A 21,761-nucleotide genomic window follows, 5' to 3' on the forward strand; every position below is an offset into this window, starting at 1 on the left:
ATTGTTGTTTTTCATAAATACTTTTCAGGGGTGAGCTTGTTGAACAGAGGAATATCCGGAAGTGACTCCTGTTCACCCGGAAGCAGCCTCGAATCGGTCTTTTCAATCCGCCATCTTTTACAGGTAGAACGAAAACTAGATATTACGTCTATATAATCGGAGAAATCTGAAATAAATGACCACCTATGTTTCATAGCTATACAAAAATTGTGTAAACCAATTTCGGTGGTTTTGTTAATCGTCTCAATTTATGTTATTGTCTGGGCTGCTTTAAAGGTTTTATCTGGTTTCTTTAGTTACCCCATTTCTCGAAGCATGATCGGTCCTCATGTTTATTGACATCAACGTACGGAAATAGTTACGCCCGTACCCTCTCTTTTTACACACAGTAAATTTGCTCCTACTCTGATGTAATATTCCAACACTGACATAAATATCTTGATCGTTTTTATACCCGTTCTAGCTCAGTATATTTACCGTGAGGTATGGATGTCAGGTTGTAATCTTGGTATTTGTTCGGGGTTGGGGGCACTGGCCCCAGCGCACTCGCTAGCGTATGCTTCCTTATATAAGTGCTAGAGTTGATCAGCTTGCTCAGTGTGCTCTAATGACATTTAAAACTGGTGAATTATGGATGTGTTAATTCAAGGATGTGTAGTAGCTGTATTTGTATAGAGGATCTCATACTGGTGTAGGTTTTAGGAGTGCCAGACTGAGTAAAAATTTGACCACTTACTAACTTAACATTGTCAGAACAATTTCAATAAAATCATCACAAACTGTGAGTGGGAACATTACGCATGCAAACATATACTTTTTGTGTTTTATCAAATTTACACGTGCGCCCATAACATATCATGGCCTACCTTTAGAATACAGCACCACAAACTTTAAAAACACGTCATAATACTATTTTACATAATTGCAAGTGATTTTGTTCAAAAGCACGTTCTTGAAACAATGCCCTGAGACGCTGGCATAGCAACAAGGTCGTCATGCTCAGTGAGTGCGCATAAGCTCCGCTCACTGATGTTTCATCTCTATCAGCCAAGTCATTACAGAAACCCAAAGATGTTGCGAGTTTCCAGTAGTAGTTCCCAGTGGATGCGCAATTTTTCGCAAGCACCAGTTTTAAATTTTTTGGGGGGACTAATATGCTCACATTTCTTTGTATTAAGAGGTGCTGAGGTGTTATATTTTATGTATTTATATATTTTGTATTTTTAAATTTTAGTAAGAATGACTTACATTGGTCACATTGCGCCATGTTTTATTATTTACAGTTTTGGTCAAATAAAATAATCTAAATATATTATATATTTCGGTTTCAAGTGTAACTATTGGATCAAAGGTATTATGACTGTAAACTAATATACATACATATCTTTATCATTCAGTAATTTGCACCGTTACAAGGAAATATTTATTTTTCGAAGCGGTAAGAATTCATTACACTGAATATGTCACCCATTTTCGTGCTGGTTCAGTGAGCGCACTCGGTTATTAGAATTATTCCAAGGGTTAGGTTTAGGGTTAGTGGTTAGGGTAAGGGGCCTAATCCAATATAGTAGGTAAATGCATGAGTACCAATTGTTTTCCTTTTCCATTTTTAATACTTTGTTCACAAAGAAAAACGGGAGACCAAAAACGTCCAAAGTTAAACAAACAATGAAATGGTTTAATGTCGAAATTTAGGGCTGATGGAAATTGGCCTCCAGCAACTTCCACCTCTAGATCTACATATTTTCAATAATGATTCGAAGTCTAAGTCACTCTCGTGCCGTCACCAAACATGCCCATGTCTCACTCGTTCCTTAGCGCGATCCACATTATCCTTACTGGGTCCCCTACAACTTTTTTCTGTCAGGAAAGCACACAACGACTTTATACAAGCACGTCATTCATGCATGCACCATGAAATCAATGTCTGACGCCTGACGTCAACAACCGTTTTCAGTTCGAACCATATCGGCTCCTTCAACACAGCATGGTATCTTGTAGATTATGGAATAGGACGATCGTGCCAAATGATATCGGGACCAATCGGCAACCATCAGTAGATTGAAAGCACGAGGCACCAAGTCTACCCGTAACCTTCGTAACTGTCCGCAACCTATTCGACGCTTTCCGTTCATTTCCATGACGTCACAGGAATGACTAGCTAAATTTGCACACTGTGCAGCAATGTGGACGTAGCTCTGTCGGTTGGCTGTCGGGCTAATAATCCGAAGGTCGCGGGGTTTGTGTCTGACGGGTTCTCACAAACTGGTTGCCTGTCTCATTGACATGTGACCTACGGCTGGGAACGTCCTCACGAGAAATTGTGATGCTGAATTCTAAAGGTGCTCCCATATCATCTTGTATTCCATGTGGGCATTTTTGTTTTAAGATGTGAATGAAGTTATTTGATGTAAAACATTTTCCCCCGTTTTTTCACCACACCACCTTCTAAATGCCACTTAAAGAGAAATACAGCCATAATGGCTACACCAGAGTTACTGTCTAGAGACCTGTTATCGCCAGTTTTTAGTGGTTTTTAACTATTTGCTTCATTGTTTGTTAACAGAATGAAACCAAATTTATCTTGGTGAGAGATTAGCTATTCACCTTGATGACAGTTGACATTGTAGTGTATATTGCCATTTCCCAACAACTAGCAAGTCCAGTTATCACGATTTCTGAATTTTTCATGTTTCTCAGCAAATGTGACACAAATTTTATAATGAAGGTTTTGTGTTTCAAATCCTGACATATTGCAAAATTGTAATTTGTTTTTGAAAAAGGGTATTTGACAGGAAAACTTGTGAATGTTGACGGATGCTAATATATAAGCTGACAGGAATAGTGGAGATGTTTCCTCACCTTTTGAACTTGGCAAAGTTGACTTTTTGAGTAGTTATTAGCAATTGAGGTAATGGTTGTTTCTTACGCGAAAAAAGAAAAGTAAAGATAAAGGTGTAAGTAGACCGTTATATTTTGTCAGTATTGTCTGTATGGTATCTGTCAAGTTCATAACATTGAGATAGAAATTTAGGTCAGTGTTTGAGTGTTGTCTATTGGCGTTATGGATTTGTTTAGATAAACTAAAATCTGTGCTTTTAATGGGGTGAACTGCAGTGCTATCGATTCACAACATAACTAGGATTACTTTCATCCAATTCTCATCATTTGTTATATTTCATGTCAACACAGTAATGATCACAAGACATTTCCCCCTTGTTCCCCATTCAAAGTGTTTGGGTCATGTCTTCCGTGGGTATTCATATTTGTCATATCTACCATGTAAAATATTTACAGTGATTATAACTCTCATTACCTATCGCTTTTGTGATGTGCCAATGTGTGGAAAACCATGGGAGTACAATTCAAGTTTTTACTAAATTTTGACATAAATACTGTTTAGCACGAACCTGAGATCAGAATTACTTATTGTGAACCAACAAGTAGGCAGTAATTTTACTTGTGATGTTAAAGGTCACATGCAACGTAAAAACCTTTGCAGATTCTGATGCCTTTCTGCATGCACTTGGTGTGCGCGCATAACGCATGCACAGTGAATAGGTTCGCGGGGCTTGAAACAGTATGCATGCCCGGAGTATGAGGTCGTGGGCAGTAGTCTAATCTTGGTTGTGTACACAAAGAAGTAAATAATGTACTCGTTACATAAAGCAGCCTCAGTCACAGAAAAAGCTCAATGTCTGGTTTATTGACACGTATATCTCTGCCAGTCTGCCTGTCTCCTAAAGACAGTATGCAATACACTGCTTCAATCATTGACCACATGGAATTTGAATTATCATGCTATATACGCGACAAACAAAATAAATTGATTCATGACTGGTGCATCCTAGTCCTGTCTCTGCCACGTTATGTAATAATGCAGGTGATACTTGTACACGACATGTTTTTATGTTTGTGGCTTGCAAACAAACTACATCCATTTTTCTTGGATGACTGGATCTGATGGAAACTGGTGCAAACTCTTGTCAGTTTCAAGTCCTGCTTTGTACTTTGTACAAATGAGTTTCCAGCAACACAGTAGTTCACCCTCTCTACTGAGATGAATTTTGATTGGATCAAACGCAGATTCAGGGAACATGTATTTACAAAACCCAACATCTCTATACATATTCTTTATGGATAACAACTTCTTCTTGTTGTTGACAACAGTATATGAATCCATACTGAAATAATGCATCAAGTACATTAAGAGAAGTTGTTATCCATAAGGAATCTTACTTTCTTATGACTCACCATAGACCTTTGAAGGTCCCGGGGTAGAATAGGCCTTCAGCAAGTTGAGCAACCCATGCTTGCCATAAAAGGCGACTAGACTTGTTGTGAGAGGCGACTAACAGGATCGGGTGGTGAAGCTTGCTGATTTGGTTGACACATGCCATCGGTTCACAATTGCGCAGATCGATGTTCATGTTGTTGATCACTGGATTGTCTGGTCCAGACTTGATTATTTACAGACCACTGCCATATAGCTGTAATATTGCTGAGTGCGGCGTAAAACTAAACTAACTCACTCACTCACTGTGACTCGGCATACTTGGAATGCCGATCAAACAGATCATGTTTCTGTACACACGATGAGCCCTAAGCATATCATCTAATGAACCAGCCAATCGAAGCCGTTGTTACATGTGAGTGCACACCCACCCACTATGTTTCCCGAGAGCTTTGTTTCAAGGGAAGTAAGCCCAAGTACAAAATCTTGCACTTTTGAATCGCAGTTGTGTGCTTATAATTTGGTTTATTTGCTTTTTACAAGCAGCAATGTATATTATATGTCATGAATAAGTGATAATTGTGTTTAAATTATATTTGATTTTTTCGTTACATGTGACCTTTGATATACATTGATATATGAAACCAAACTCTCTCCTCCCCAAAGAGCCAGGAAATTTATGCACTATTGATAGTGTAATTGTGAAGATCCCAATACGAATTGAGGAATAATTTTCATACAGGCAATGCAGAAACAACCAGCAGTTGTAACATTATTAAGTATACATCATTAAATAACAGTAAGATGGGTATTTTTTTGTAATATTCTGTAATATTATTATAACTGTTTTTAAGATTCATCTAGAAAGTTGGACAGTGGAGTGAAGTGGATAAAGCCTATTGTAATTGTGGATAGTAAGGCTGTGTAAAAACATTTTTTCTCTCAGGAATGCATCTTTGGAAGTTTAGGAAATGACAATGAAACACTGCTACGAGTACAAATAAAAGTGATGTGCCAATACCCGAGAAGCATTCCAATTTTTTATTTAGCCTAATGTTTCAACAAGGCTCGTGTGTCTCTGGGAAGGATTTTCTCTGTAAGGTGTTAAAGCTTAATTTATAAACATTAGTTTCAGTAGTGTTGAGCCACAGGCTAGGTAAAAAAGTCACGTGAATAGTTACACATTGTAAACTTGCCGTTACAGTAAATACCTATCTTGAGTCAATATGCAACACCACCAACCCAACCCAACCCAACCCACCCCAACCAAACCCGTCCCCTCTTTTGTAACACTTATGGGAGCTGTCCCCCTTAGTCCCAAATTCTTGAATGTAACACTGAATTACTGGTAAACACACATAAGATGATCCACGACCTGACAAATGACCTCAATTTGCATACTTGGGAACGCCCCACAGAATAATCCACTTGAAACAAGAGGGAGACAGGTTGTCTGATAAATATCGAGAAATTCATTTTCCCCTTGCGTTTCACGCATGAATTGTTATAGCACACTCAATTTGGGAACAGGTACAATCCCAATGAATTGAATCAACACAATATACTGAGCAAATATGTTTAGGACCACAGATCCATTTCACGTAGCAAATGACATTTTCCTGGGGTATTTTTAACAAAGTTGTTGAATATCTAAAATGCTTGTCAATGCCCCAATCATCTATTTGTCTTCGTCTTAACTAAAGGTTAGCGTGGAATATCAGTATCTTATGCCTGAAATTGCAGTCTTATCATTTGAAGGAATATGCGGTATTGTTTTAATGGGTAAAGTTAAAGACTTTTCATCTGCTAAATATTAAATAGATAATCACTAATCTGTCAATTTCCCTTTCTACTGCGATTTCGCTTTGCCAGTAACCATCTTCAATTGTTTTAACATGTTAACAACCTTCCGACCATTCTTTTGCACCGATTGCAGACATCCTTTCATTTATGGCAACTCTTAAGGAACTTTGTGAACTGCGACAGAATTCTTCACATTTACCCAAATTAACTCAGTCAGGTTTAGTTCTGTGTGGTATGGAGGGAGACGTAGTACATCATGACGATGTTGCTTCAACATCGTGTCTACTCTGTAGACAGGGCCCAATTTGTTGGATTTTACAAGAAACGATAGTTCGGCTTTAAGCATTTTCTCATCAAATGAGATACTGTGCCTTTGTAGCCACGCTTTTATGTCATCTTTTCTGTTGGCAGTTGTCGGACATTTGCTATGTATTGCTATGATATGGTGCATTATCCATAACGATAACAGTGCAGTGGAAGGTTTGGGATCAACTTTTCCTGGAGCCATTTGGAAAAGTTCATCTCATCATGATAGTCTGCTGATTTGAGTTTGGAATCAAAAACAAGCAAAGAATTTAAAACAAAACCGTTTTTACCCCCTGCATGCACAACAATAAGCCGAGGTCTGGTGCCAGATGGAGGTTAACCCCCCCAAGTTGCCAACACTTTGGTGTACATGCAACCATGTTTCATCGATAAAGATGAGTGTTCGATTTTCTTCTCTGTATTTCTTTATTGCACGCAAGTATTGCAAACGCTTGGAAACAATATCTTTACATTCCATTAAACGTTTACGGTTTGACTGCGTTTTTCGCCACCTAAACCCCATGTCTTTGAGATTTTTTCGAAAACTTTCTTCAGAACCCTTGTAGTTCAACTAGCACTTTGCCATATCATACATCGTATCCAGAGTGGGTAGTTGTTTTTTTTACGCCATATAAACTTTGTACAAATTGATGGACTGCACACCGGTCGAAATCATCAAGTTTGTAACTGCAAGTTTTGGGTTTGCGCAACTTTGTGGTACTGATAAATGTAGGTCCACTTGCACTCCTACCACCTTCTGCCTTAATGCGCTTTAAAGTTGCTGTTGAGAGTCCAGTAGCAAGGCTACTTTGTTAAAGAGAATCTGCTTTGGTTGCACAATTTTTGTCCATATACATGATAACATTGTTATCTCCCTTGGCTGAGAATGAACTATTTGCCCATGTTTTCCTAACTTGGACATTTTTTACTACAACTGAAATCTGTTAAACAGTAGCGAGACAGGTGTTACACAGTAGCGGTGTTGATTTCATGTCACGGTTAGTATGTATTGCACATGCATAATCGTCAAGCTACCTGTAACAGTCATGTGTACTTGCCCAATTCATTGTACCGCCTCTCTTGTCACAAATGCGTTTACTGGGCAGGATCATCTAATATGTGTCTAGCAGTAAACTGTTAGAGTTTGTATTTCGTTTCCCCAAGGATAATTCATCTGCCTAACTCAGTAACTGCCCATGCAGGTTCATGTATGGTCATACCAGCATTTTTTTAAGGATGGCCTGCCTTCTTTGAAGATGGAGAAAAAGTAAAGATGAATAACATATGGTAGCCAAGTTAAATACCTGTAACAGTTAAAAAAGAGAGAGACCTTATGAAAAAGAAATGGACAAAACAGTTTTGTTCTTCTGTATTTTTTTTCAAGAAAACCCAAACATTACATTTACAAGGTGTCTTTAAGTTTGGCATTTATGTTTTACAAAGGAAAGTGATGTTTAGATGCTCTTTCAAGTTCTTAGTCCCTGTTCGTTTTCCAGGTTATAATTTGTCAACATGGGTGGGTCACATGTTTGAAGTCATGATGGAATGGAGTAGTTGATCTTAGTGGAATTTCAAGCTTGTTGCCATCGCAATACCAGCTCTCAGGTGTTAAAAAATTAATGTGAATTTTCATTTCTTTCAGGCATCAAAATGGTTCGCATGAATGTGTTGGCGGATGCTTTGAATTCCATCTTTAAAGCTGAGAAGCGTGGCAAGAGACAAGTGCTTATCAGGCCTTGCTCCAAAGTGATTGTCCGCTTCCTCACTGTCATGATGAAACATGGTATGTAAATCTTGTGCCATTCATATTAGAAGGTAATATGCTTGCTAGGTTTGCAGTATGTACTGGCCATAACGGTGCCAAGTTTGCACTGTGTACTTGTCATGACAGTGCCGAGTTTGCACTGTGTACTTGCCATGACGCCGCTCAGACCAAATTAAAAAAATCTGGTTCCGATCACACCTTTTGAATATTTAGGGTAGGTGGATACAAGTTTTATCTTCCCTCCTCCTCCACCCACCCTCCCTCTCAACTCAAAAACCATTCAATGTTTTCTACAAAACTTGGTAGGTAACGGTGGCAGACCCGAAAGTGAGGCCTTTTGCTATTTACAGGTTTTTGTGATTTATAATTTTATTGGTTTCCATGGAAACGTTTTGGACTTAGTCTCAAAATGGAGGGATGGGTTTTGTTTCCGGAGCACAACTCAAAATCTATTCTTTATTTTTCTGCAAATCTTGGTAGATATACCAATCAGAAGCTAAAGTGGTGCCTTTTGCTATTTACAGGTTCTTGTGATTTCTTAATTTCTCAGTTTCCATGGACACAATTCGGACTTTGTCTCAAAAGTGAGAGGTGTGTTTCTTTCCTGGGCACATCTCAAAATAGTTCCTTATATCTGTCAGCATAACTTGGAAGATATATGTGTCAAACCCCAATGTAGTGCCTTTTGCTATTTACAGTGTTTTGGCATTTTTATTTTTCCTGGTTTCCATGGAAACAATTTTGACATTTTGTCTCAAAATGGAGAGATAGGCTTCGTATCAGAGCACAGCTCGAAAACCATTTCATATCTTTCAACAGATCTTGGCAGATATATGGGACAGATCTTGAAGTGGTGGCTTTTGCTGTTTACAGATATATGGCATTTATATTTTTCATGACTTCCCTGGAAACAATTCAGACTTAATCTAAGAAAACATCAAGCAACTGTCAGATGATTTGTCCTTTCAAATATGTTGGGGCCGGGGGATATGTCATCCTCTGATGACTCTTGTTCTTTCAGTCAAGCTTGCGGCTATTAGGTTGACTTACCCTATCTATCAAAATTAAGCATTATCTGTGGTTGCTTGGGTAAAATATTCAAGAGGTGGTATCTAACACTTATTTTATTCATTCCACTTTAAAAAAGTTGGGTCAGTCAGGTAATCAGAACCACAACATATTTTTTTTTTATTCCTCACTTTAAATGCAAAACAGGGGATATAGTATTATGTACCATCCATCAGTCTCTCCATCTGTACCTAGTTAGTGCTCTCTACTTGCCATGATATGCTTTTCGTAAGAGGCGACTAACAGGATCGGGTGGTCAGGCTTGCTGACTTGGTTGGCACATGTCATCATTTCCCAATTGCGCAGATCGATGCCCATGTTGTTGATCACTGGATTGTCAGGTCCAGACTCGATAATTTACAGACTGCCGTCATAAAGCTGTATTATTGCTGAGTGCGGCGTAAAACTAAACTCACTCACTCTACTTGCCATGACATGTGCTAGGCTGCTAGGCCATACTTCATTAGCTTGTCATGGCAGTTTGAGCTTGGATTACTGGGGAAGGTTATTGCTTCCTAGTTCACTTACTGATTCCAGTGAAAGTATATAATCAGAACTTATCCCAGCTGAAAGCATCAGTGGCAGTCACTGACAATGACGTTATGAATATACTGCTCTTTGCTCACGGACATGCTCCAACTTGAGTGTTGGTATTTTGCAGGGTACATCGGTGAATTTGAGATCGTTGATGATCATAGAGGTGGAAAAATTGTTGTGAACCTCACAGGAAGATTAAACAAAGTAAGTTTGACTGTCCCGTGTGTGTATCGTCAATATGTGGAAGGCACTGTCTCTTTTACCATGAATAGCTACAATATTGCTGATGCTGCATTAAGCAATAGTCACTCGCTATTTCTAGCTGGTGAAAGAAGTCCTTGTTCAAATGAGAGGGAAAGCAACGTGTACTCTAGAAATGAGCTATCAGGTTTTAGTAGAAAATCTCCCCAATGAATTGCTCTCAAAAAACAATTATTGTAAATGACTCAAATTAACACCAAAGTAAGTAGGAAAAACACACTAACTCTGCAGAATCTGGTTATAATTTAACATAATATTAAAGTTGTTTAACAAACTGTTATTTTCATTTGATTTTGTAAGACTTGTGACTTGGGTGTAGTAACAACTCAAGTAACAGCCAGGTAGGTACCCAATGGGTTTCTGCAAAGGTTTCTTACATCAAAATAAACAGACTTAAACCCCTCTTCCCTCTTTTGACGTATGGTGCATAAATAATTATTTCTCATTGACACAATATCTGATCTTTCACAAAGAAAATGTCTCACTTCCCCGCTAACTTCGGTGTGCCAAAATCCGAACTTGTGAAGCAGTTTCCAAATTTGGTACATAAATATTGAGAGGGACTGTTGGGTTTCCATTTCATGTTGCAGTGTCTGTTCTCGCTCTATTCTTGCTATCTGAACTTCAGATTTTGTTCTGTACAAGTTGGTTTTGAGACAAAGCAAGTTTTTCAATTTTCGTGGAATTGATACTAATTGCTGCTCTGGAACAGCACAAGATGTATGTTTAAGAAATTTGTCAAGTGCATGAAATGGTCTGCCCCATTGAGTTTCAGACTTGAAGAAGTCATAGACCTTGTAAATTAAAGCTTTAACGTCAACCGTAAACTTCATTGTGTGAGATGTATTAATCGCTCAATCAGTAGGATAAACAGTCACGTGACAAACATGCCTGTGCCTCGCGCTTACCTGACTGTCACCTGAGCTAGCTATTGCTAAACCCTTATCACATATTTTGCAGTATCGAATGAAAATGGAGGTTTGTTAAACAACTTTTATATTTGTTGACAAAAATTATAACAAAATTCTGCAGACATGTTCTTTAGTTTGAGTCATTTACGATAATTTGTTTTTGAGTTGAGATTTTGACTCAGATTATACATATTGAATGAAGATGTCCAGCACTTTGGGAGTGACGAAAAACACAGTGTACATACTGCCATGTATTGAAGATGAATTATCATTAAAAGTGTGAATGTGCAATGTCAACATATAAAATGAAATACTGTTGTAGTAGTTGGCGATAACTGCTTAATTCTGGCAAGATTAGCGCTAACAGCAATTCACCTAATAAATTTCTAATTTTGTTCTTGATTTAATCAAGATTGGTTAGATAGTGTACATCAGACCCTGATTTGTCTCGATTAACAGCTTGTGGATGGGGTAGGGGTTGAGCAAGCTTCTGTTACTGTGCGGCGTTATATCAGTGGTGTTTTTGTTATTCAGTGTGGTGTGATCAGTCCACGATTTGACATTGCCCTTCGTGATATGGAGAAGTGGACAACAAACCTGTTGCCATCAAGACAGTTCGGGTAGGTGCTTGATGCCCAATTATTCTGGAGAAGAAGTCTTACTGAGCAAAAAGTTACCACAAAATATACTGTGGTTGAATCGATTGTTCAGCTTCTATGAAGTATCTACAGCAGGCAAGCCGGCAGGCAGACTCTTCACTCTTTCTCCAACAACAACAACACATGAGCATTGAATAGGTTTTTGGAGCTTGAAACTGTATGCCTACCTGGAGTCTGAGGTCGTGGGCAGTAGTCTGATCTTGGTTTTGTGCACAAACAAGTATATAATCTTGTTCCATTAAAAAAAGAACTACGTTGATTGTGAAAAGCAGACTCTGTTACAGAGAAAATTAAATGTCTGGTTATTGATACCTATATGCCTGCCTGCCTGCCTGTCTGCTAATGACAATATGCAATGCACAGCTTCGGTCACTGACCACATGCAATTAACACCAGATTTCTGTATAGCATAACAAACAGCCGACCTGTGAAGGTCCTGGGGGTAGACTAGACTAGACCCATGCTTGCCATAAAGGCGACTAGTGGGATCAGATGATGAGGCTCACTGACTTGGTTGACACATGTCATCGGTTCCCAATTGCGCAGATCGATGCTCATGTTGTTGATCACTGGATTGTCTGGTCCAGACTTGATTATTTACAGACCGCCACCATGTAGCTGGAATATTTCTGAGTGCGGCTTAAAACTAAACTCGCTCATAACAAGCAGCCAAACCCTATTTTCAAATTGCACCAGATAAAAGCAGCCTTTCTATGATATACTGAATAACTGGGGTTTTGGGTGGGGACAACAAAACGTCCTGACTGAAGACTTGTATACGAGGTGAAACAGTAACTTGTTTTGATATTGGCCTTAGATCAGACAACAAGTTTGTATGAACTGTTCAATTTTGTGTGAGTTATTATCTTGCTGGTTATATTGTTTCAGTTTTCTCATCCTCACCACATCAGGAGGAATCATGGACCACGAAGAGGCGAGGAGAAAACACCTCGGAGGAAAGATACTCGGCTTCTTCTTCTAGTGATCACATAAAAGACTCTGCCAATATTGGTGACCCTTCCATGTATGCGAAGAAATAAATGGTTGGGAAAAAAATGCTGGCTTTCATGGTTTGTTTCCACAGTATCAAGGGATGATTTTCTGTCTGCTTGAACCAATGTATATTTTCGAGGCCAGAGATATGGCAGAGGACAGACATGTCATGCGTTGCTGTCACATGTCTAGGTAGTGTATGGTTGTCTGCTGGTGCTCCCCCAGTGCCCTGTGTGAAAAGCTGCTGTGTGCACTTTTATAGTTAAGTAAAAAGTGTTGGTAATTACTCCAGTTAAACATTTTGTTGAATTTCTCTATGATAGTGTAATTAAGGATGAAGGGGTACGTTATCCACTTCTCAAATAGAATTCATTTAGATTTTGCATGTGCTTCATGGGGATTCCAAAGGTGTGCATCTCATGTTGTGATTTTGTATTGTATTTATTCTTTCAATTTTAGAACTTAAAAATGTTTGTTGAATTTCTCTCTGAACATAGTGTTTTAGTGAGGTGTACATTATCCACTACTCCTCAAAAACTACTCTATGGAATTATTTAGATTACACATGTGCTTTATAGTGACCCTAAAGATGGTGCATCTCATATTCTGATTTTGTATTTTATTGCCTTTTGAACTTACTTAAATTTTCTTGAAATTCTCTGAGTATGGTGTAAATTTTTAGGGGAGTTGTACATTATCCCATTCATAATTTTGTTTTGTTCATCCAGTTTCTTAATTTTGTCACTTCTTCAGATATTTGAATTCGTAAAATTTGGTTCTATTCATCCTGTCAGTCCCATACAACAGATGGTGTACTTTATCCACTTCTCAAAAACCACCGCACAAAACTCAGCTTACGTTTTTTTTAGAGACTTGAAAGGTGTGCATCTCATTTTGTTTTTGTATTAGTTTTACACTAATACACTAGTGTTTTGTATGTTAAGAAGCATTTGAGTTAGAAAAAATTGTGTGGAATTTCTCGCTGATGTTGGTGAAATAGGGGATTAAGTCTATCCTCTTCTCCACAAAAAATGCTCTTCAGAATTGATTAAGCTTATTCATACGTTTCATTGGGCTTTGAGAGGTGTGCATCTCATAGTTGCATGGATGTTTGAACCAGTATAGTAGAAATTAATCACCAGAGCAAACTCAGTGTTGGAAACGCTTCCTACAGCAGCATGGGGTGGTCCCAGCAGCTATGCCGCTCCGTGCTCACTACACATGTGCAGTGAATAGGTTTGCGGAGTTTGAAATAGTATACCTACCAGCAATCTGAGGTTGTGAGCAGTAGTCTTATATTGGTTGTATACACAAACAAGTAAATAATCAACTTATTGGCATGTTTGGAGCATAAAAATGGAGTTCTATGGTTGGAGATGTAGATATTTGTTATATTTTGTATGGAGACAGTTTCCCAAAGGTAGGTACACTGACCTCCCTTGTGTATATATACTGAACATCATTGAAAACGCAACACCTGTAAATTTTGAAATAAGGCAATAGAATCTTTTGGAAATGGAAAATTAATGGTGGGAATTTTGATAATAACACACTAGATCGTAAATAACGCTCTACAGTAAAATACGGATCGTTCGAACACATCATCGAACACATCACATGAAAACAACAAAATTCATGCACATCACACACGAAGGGCACAAATTGCATGCAGAAAGCATGCTGTTCAGGGGTATAAATGACCTTCGGCACAAAACCGTTCTCATTTTCGCAGTACTTTCGTAAGTAAAGTTTTTTCGCCATGCCAAGATTGTCACCAGAGGAACGAGAACAGGCCTTGGGTATGTTGCAGGTCGGCGCTTCAAGCAGAAACATTGCACGACGATTTGGGTGTCATCATTCGACCATTCTGAGGCTTGCTAACAGATACCAACAAACAGGAACCAGCAGGGACCGGCAACGCCCAGGTCAGGCACGTGTTACCACCCCTCGTCAAGATCGAGACATTGTACGGCGCCATATTCGGGATCGAACCTTGCCCGCTGCCAGAACCGCCAACGCTGTCCAGGATCGACGTGGTTTGATCAGCGCTTCCACCGTCCGACGCCGTCTCCGTGCGGCAGGGTTACGTTGTCGACATCCTTACGTTGGACCCATCCTGACTGACAGGCATCGCCGTGAACGCCGACAATGGGCTGAACAGCATCGTGTGTGGTTGTTACGACGTTGGCATGGTGTGGTGTTCTCCGACGAGTCGCGTTTTCACTTGCGAAATGCTGACGGGCGTCTACGGGTATGGCGTCGACGGGGTGAACGTTATCATCAGGATTGCGTTGTGCAAACCGATCGGTGGGGTGGAGGCAGCATTATGGTGTGGGGAGGGATAAGTTATCACCACAGAACCGCTCTGATTGTTTGTCGTGGCAGAGTGAATGCCGTTTACTACCGTGACAACATTCTTCAGAACAACGTCGTTCCCTTCTTTCACCAGCATCAAGATCTGCACACATTTCAACATGACAATGCACGAGCCCACACTGCACGTGTTTCGATACAGTATCTGGCTAACAACAACATTCCTCTACTTCATTGGCCTGCATTGTCACCAGATTTGTCACCCATCGAACACTTGTGGGATTACATCGGCCAACGCCTCGCACGTCGTCCGCAGATCAACAACCTTGGGGAACTCGACAATGCCTTGCAGCAAGAGTGGAATGCAGTGCCTCAGGACTTTATTCAGAGACTTATCCGTTCAATGAGGAGACGTTGCACAGCTTGTGTTGCTGCTAACGGGGGTCATACACGCTACTGACTTTCCATTTTGACCCCATCTTTATTTCATTGTCAGCTGCATTAAATCTTCACTGTTTTGCTTGATTGTTTTTTGCTTCTTTTCTTTATCAAACATTGGTCTACACAAATATGTAAAATTTACATAGATTGCTCACTTCTGCTCTTAGAAATCCACAATTTTAGGGGTGGTGCGTTTTCAATGATGTTCAGTATATAAGGAAGTGGACCTACGACAAAAATCAAATACACAGTAAATCTTGAATCAAATATGGCTGTCCAAAACCACATGAAACTCTTACCCGCTGTCTACTGATGAAGGTCTTCAGCATGTATGCTTTCCATAAAAGGTGACTAAAGGCATCAGGGAGTTAGATTTGCTGACTTGGTTCGCATGTCATCGGGTCATTGCACAGATTGATGCTCATGCTGCTGATCACTGAATTGTCTGGTCCAGACTTGATTATTTACAGACTGCCGCCATACAGATGGAATATTGCAGAGTGTGGTGTAAAACTAACCACCCTCATATGATCAGAAAAGTGATTATTTGACAATGTGTCAATTTGACAATGTCTCACAATGGATCTACATATAAATGTATGCAGTAATGATGGTTAAGAAAAAATTCAAAGGGGAGAGATTCCTTATGGTATCAGAGTGCACCAAGGAACGTAACTTTATTGGATTTGCTTGAAATAAAGTTCATCAGTAGAAGGCTTGAGAGTCGATTTAATAAAATATTGCTTCTGGCAAAAGTGTCCTGGAGTGGATGACATCAGTAGATGACAGAGTGTACTGAAGATACCTCTGTCACCACAGAGGCTTGTATTGTTGAAAATAATACATCCTGTGTCCAACAAGCGTACACTGATATCCATGTACATATAAAGACAGGGGTCAGTCATCAAGACTTGTGGACTGTAACACTGGGGTCGGTCATCAAGACTTGTGGACTGGTTTCAGTCAGGGGACAAGAGACGTCACTTGACGGCCGCCTTGGCGCTGACCATGCACGGCCCATTCCCATGTTGCACATCGACGTAAAGCTGGTTTCCAGGGCTATCAGAAATGACCTGTCGTCGACAGGTTCGACGTCGGGACGCTTTTTAGTCCGATGTAACTCGATTTTTGGCAGCTTTTCACGCTGCGGGTACTTGTCATGTTTCGTACAACGAAACAAGGGGTTTTGATTTTACTCTGGATCGGGAGCCCTGTGTCTTAGCTTTCACGTCATGTGCGACACGTGCGGCTGCAGTCATGTTTTTCCACCCTTAAAACCACCCAAAGCTAAGCCCCGTGCGTGTGACGGGTGCCAAAACAGCTCAGATTTGATATCACAAGGGTTTGATCTATGCATCCTGCGTTCACCAATTGTCTCGCCCCGGGACATACTGCACACATGTCATACATGAAAATTTGGCCACGTGCATGAAGCATCCGGGGTTATCACGGGGTCGACATGGGGCGCCTGGTTGGGCATCCACGCCCATTTTCCCATCTGTTATAGACATGTAATAAGAAAAAAGCCTTACCCGGAGAGCATCTTTTAAGCGTCACTCGAACGTTGAATATTCACATCCTCTTCACAGGTTTCACATCGACGTGAAGCTGGTCCCCAGGGCTATCTGGTGGTATCATCAGAAGTGACAAGTCTTTACCGGGTTCGACACCGGGGTGCTTTTATCCCGATTTATGACAGTTTTTCACGTTGTAGGTATTTGTCATGTTTCGTACATCGACCCCAGGGTTTTGTCTTTGACATGGGCCGGAAGCCATGTGCGACACGTGTGACTGCCGTCATGTTTTCCCAGCCTTAAAGCCACCCAAAGCCAAAGCCTGTGCGTGTGGCGGGATGCAAAACAGCTTATTTGATATCACAAGGAGTGGATGGGTGGAGTGAGTGAGTGAACATACCTATACATACACTTACGAATTGAAAGCCAGAACTGCCCATTAGCTTTTGGTGTCAGGTGTACGCCATCCATGGCTAGCAACGCAGGTCCCATCCTCATGTGCTGGCTGTGTTCCCAAAGGGTGGCATCCAGACGGCGTTGCAACATCTTCAAGCGCCGGTTCGCCTCCTCCACCTTCCGCTTGTAGGCAGAGACCGTCATGTTCCTTGGTTTTACCCTCGGAAACAGACTCCCTATCACCGCCCTGGAGCCTGGCCGTTTCCACCGAAGGTAATGCAGAAGATCCAGCAGGTCTTCGACCAGGTCCCGAGGATCAGTGGAGGCCGACACGTCGTACTCTCCCACTTGAAAGAACACAATGCCCTGAAAAGCTGCATCAAGGGCATCCACCTCTGCTTTCATCCGAGCGACTGTCGCCCCTCCGATCCCACGCTCGGTAGTGAGGATGCCATGTCGAGGGGGACAGACTTGAACAAGTCGCCGCACGAAACTATGCTCCAGGATGGCAAAGTGCAGTGGCTTTGAAACAGCAGCTTCAAAAAGTGCGCAGGCCATGACTTGTATGAGTTAGCCTTCACGAACGATTTCTGACAATGAGAAATAATATCTGACTGCTAAGTATATATAGCCTGGGTCATTGATAAGTGTTTGTACTGAGCTCTGCATTGAACTCACAGGATCAATCGTTCATGGATTAAGACCTGTTGTTAGCTTAAGCCTGACACGACTCACTCATCTCGTTGAGTTATGGGATAAAACAACGAATCAATGAAACTCACGGATTAGGCATTACTATCAGAGCCAAGCTTGTGTGTCCCACCCCAACAAGTGCTTCTGCAAACATGACACCAGTCACGGCACAATTCCAAACAATGTCGTGATGTGATGTGATTGTGTTTGTCTTGTGTGAGGGTGACCTTTAGTAACACTAAGAATCACAAAGGCAGTGTCTTCGCTTTCTCTCCAGCTGGAATTAAAGACAATACCAAGGCTACATTTCCATGCAACATCAAACAACTTCCATACAACATCAAACCATCGTCGGCAAACATGGAAACACGGAGTACGGATCACACCAGCTGGAATTAAAGACAATACCAAGGCTACATTTCCATGCAACATCAAACAACTTCCATACAACACCAAACTATCGGCAAACATGGAAACACGGAGTGGAATTAAAGACAATACCAAGGCTACGTTTCCATGCAACATAAAACAACTTCCATACATCATCAAACTATCGGCAAACATGGAAACACGGAGTTGAATTGAAGACAATACCAAGGCTACATTTCCATGCAACATCAAACTATCGGCAAACATGGAAACCCGGTATTAAGGATCACACCTGCTGGAATTGAAGACAACACCAAGGCTACATTTCCATACAACATCAAACAATCGGCAAACATGGAAACCCGGTATTAAAGATCACACCAGATGGAACTAAAGACAACACCAAGACTACGTTTCCATGCAACATCAAACAATCGGCAAACATGGAAACCCGGTATTAAAGATCACACCAGATGGAACTAAAGACAACACCAAGGCTACATTTCCATGCAACATCAAACAACTTTCATACAACATCAAACCATCGACAAACATGGAAACCCGGTACTAAGGATCACACCAGCTGGAACTAAAGACAACACCAAGACTACGTTTCCATGCAACATCAAACAACTTCCATACAACATCAAAGCATCGGCAAACATGGAAACCCGGTACTAAGGATCACACTAGCTGGAATTGAAGACAATTTTTCCGGTCACCTTCACCTGGTAACATATTGTCAATGCCTCGGCCGACCGACTGACTTTGTAGACCTTGATGCAAGTATAGCATTTCACTTGTGTCAAGGGTTACATCACCTACCCATTTGCACCTACTTTGTTTATTTCGCGCTTTTAGTTTTTAATAGTAGTGTTTTTGTTTTGAGTTGGTAATGTTTGAGTTTCGTAGTCACCTTCTCTCTGTTGGTATAATTTTCACGTTAATTTAATGTTTTTGGTTTGGGGTTAGTGTTTCAGGCGCGTTACTTTTAGTTTGGCATTTATCTCCAGTTTTACGTTCTGTCATTGTCAGTGTTTATTATTCAGTTATACACACCGCGGTATTCATGGTTTTAGCTTTAAATTTATGTCATTTAGTTTTGGGTTAGCGGTTTAGTTTTTAACATTCTCGGTTATGCCATTTAGGTTAATTCGGAATGGGTTAGTGATTTAGTGTAGAGAGAAGGACGCAGACTTCCCGTTTTAATTTTATGTTATTTTGATTGGAGGTTAATGGTTTGGATTAGAAGGGAACAGTGTTAGGTTGTTCTTTTAATTTAGCATGCACCATGATAACCATAGCTCACGAATTATTGAATACCCATACAATTGCCGTACATAATGGACAGATACCTCAAATATGTTAACACAAATGTATCATACAAATCATGAAACTTGGAAGGATACAACTTTCATTCCAAAGTCTGATTGCTGTGAAGGCACACTTGAGTCGACGTAGGAAGGAGGTCGTGGTTCTTCAAGTACTGTTGGCAGTTGAGCTGCTACACGTGAACGACACATACTACAGTTTACATCAACATACATAACAAAAGGTCACAAAACGCCAATAGCCGTCTGGCATGTCATGCCGTCGCATCTACCCATCAAGTAGACGTCTCACGTAAATAGCTCTAGACACTACAGCAGTAGACCGCTCATTTCCCATATGCCACACCTTAGGGAATCGCAAAGATTTGACACGGCAAATCATGAACAATTACAGCACTCTCCTCTCGGGATCGGCCCCTCGCCTGCTATGCAACACCAGCATGTCGCTCTGCTTCCGGCACTATCACCCATCTCTAGGCAAAAGACAGCAGAGTCTACACTTGCTCACGGGCAAATCAAGACTCGAACGGGTTTGCCTGTGCCAGCTACCGTTTGGCCAGATTTGAAAGGGCATTCATATGCATTATGGACATTTAGGATCGCAAAAACGATATAAAAATTATCAACGAACTTAACTTCCAATTACCGATCCGTTGAAACGGAAATAGCATGCGGCATTACATACGGACAGCTATAGACAACATTGTAGACGTGCATGTTATGCATCGCCAGAAACCCCATGGAAAGACCTTTCAAATGAATCGTAGAAATCCAAAGAGGGACAACGAAATTAGAACTAACATGCGGCATTACATTAAAAGTCGCATCAGGCATGTAGACATTATTAACCAACGAATCATACGCTGGTGGTGTTGGCGACGCACAGGACACGCGGCATAATACGCAGACGTTTGCATCTTGACATGTCCGTGGACTTTGTGTTTTGCATTTGAAAGCAGAGGATAGATAGAGAAAAATTTAGCTGAAAAAGATATACTATATTAGATATATAAAGAAATGTATGCTTGAACCAAATATCATGAAATAGGCTTTTGCGGAACCACAGAAACGAAACATCGTTTTAAATGCATTGCATTTGAAATGACTTTTATAGCGCAGAACGGATGTAGAAAAATATAGCTGAAAAAGACATAACACATTAGATACATAAAGAATTGTATAACTGAACCAAATATATGAGCTATTTGTGTTAACCAGCACTCACCACGTGGAGGTTGCTCTTTTAAGAGTGCCACCTTTCTTCTGCACCATTCCCACAACAGCAAGTTCGAACAGCGAACCTCTTGACTATTGCTGTATAAACCTAATGGGTCGAAACTGACATTAGGTTATGGAATTACAGGCTATAACCTACTACTTCTATCCTACGGTTTTGGTTTGATCTACTCTCTGGTCTAGTGTCATGTGGCTTTTCCTGCACCATTCCCACAACAGCAAGTTCGAACAGCGAACCCCTTTACTACTGCTGTATAAACCTAATGGGTCGAAACTGACATTAGGTTATGGAATTACAGGCTATAACCTACTACTTCTATCCTACGGTTTTGGTTTGATCTACTCTCTGGTCTAGTGTCATGTGGCTTTTCCTGCACCATTCCCACAACAGCAAGTTCGAACAGCGAACCCCTTTACTACTGCTGTATAAACCTAATGGGTCGAAACTGACATTAGGTTATGGAATTACAGGCTATAACCTACTACTTCTATCCTACGGTTTTGGTTTGATCTACTCTCTGGTCTAGTGTCATGTGGCTTTTCCTGCACCATTCCCACAACAGCAAGTTCGAACAGCGAACCCCTTTACTACTGCTGTATAAACCTAATGGGTCGAAACTGACATTAGGTTATGAAATTACAGGCTATAACCTACTACTTCTATCCTACGGTTTTGGCTTTATCTACTTTCCGGTCTACTTTCACCCTTCCCTTCCCCCTACTTTCCATGTTTCTCCATGTGTTTCTCACCTTTTGGGCTTTATGAGCTTGCCTTTACCTTTGCTTTTCCCTTCCCCCTACCTTCAGGGTGTTGGGGCTAGGGCTGGAGCTGGATGGAGGAATCTGTTGGAACTGACGCCGTTGCAGATTCCTCAGCGTTTGATGTACCCGCAGCTTGTTGGATAACATCTTGCACAAAAGCACACTCACT

At 40.6% G+C, this 21,761-nt stretch overlaps 1 protein-coding gene across 2 annotated transcripts; it reads left to right on the forward strand.

Annotated features, from left to right (window-relative positions):
* The first annotated feature begins 50 nt into the window (after positions 1-50).
* On the forward strand, positions 51-13,912 carry LOC137285348 (small ribosomal subunit protein uS8). Of its 2 annotated transcripts, XM_067817722.1 has the most exons (5): positions 51-123; positions 7,986-8,126; positions 9,838-9,917; positions 11,420-11,505; positions 12,433-13,912. In XM_067817722.1, exons 2-5 carry the CDS (start codon positions 7,994-7,996, stop codon positions 12,524-12,526), a joined length of 393 nt encoding a protein of 130 aa, XP_067673823.1. In that variant the 5' UTR covers positions 51-123; positions 7,986-7,993; the 3' UTR covers positions 12,527-13,912. The 2 variants fall into 2 exon arrangements, with proteins under 2 accessions (XP_067673823.1, XP_067673822.1); XM_067817721.1 differs by lacking the exon at positions 51-123 and having other exon boundaries at positions 7,980-8,126; positions 12,433-12,550.
* The last annotated feature ends 7,849 nt before the right edge of the window (positions 13,913-21,761 follow it).

The sequence above is a fragment of the Haliotis asinina genome, chromosome 5, assembly GCF_037392515.1.
Source record: "Haliotis asinina isolate JCU_RB_2024 chromosome 5, JCU_Hal_asi_v2, whole genome shotgun sequence".
Lineage (NCBI taxonomy): Eukaryota > Metazoa > Mollusca > Gastropoda > Lepetellida > Haliotidae > Haliotis > Haliotis asinina.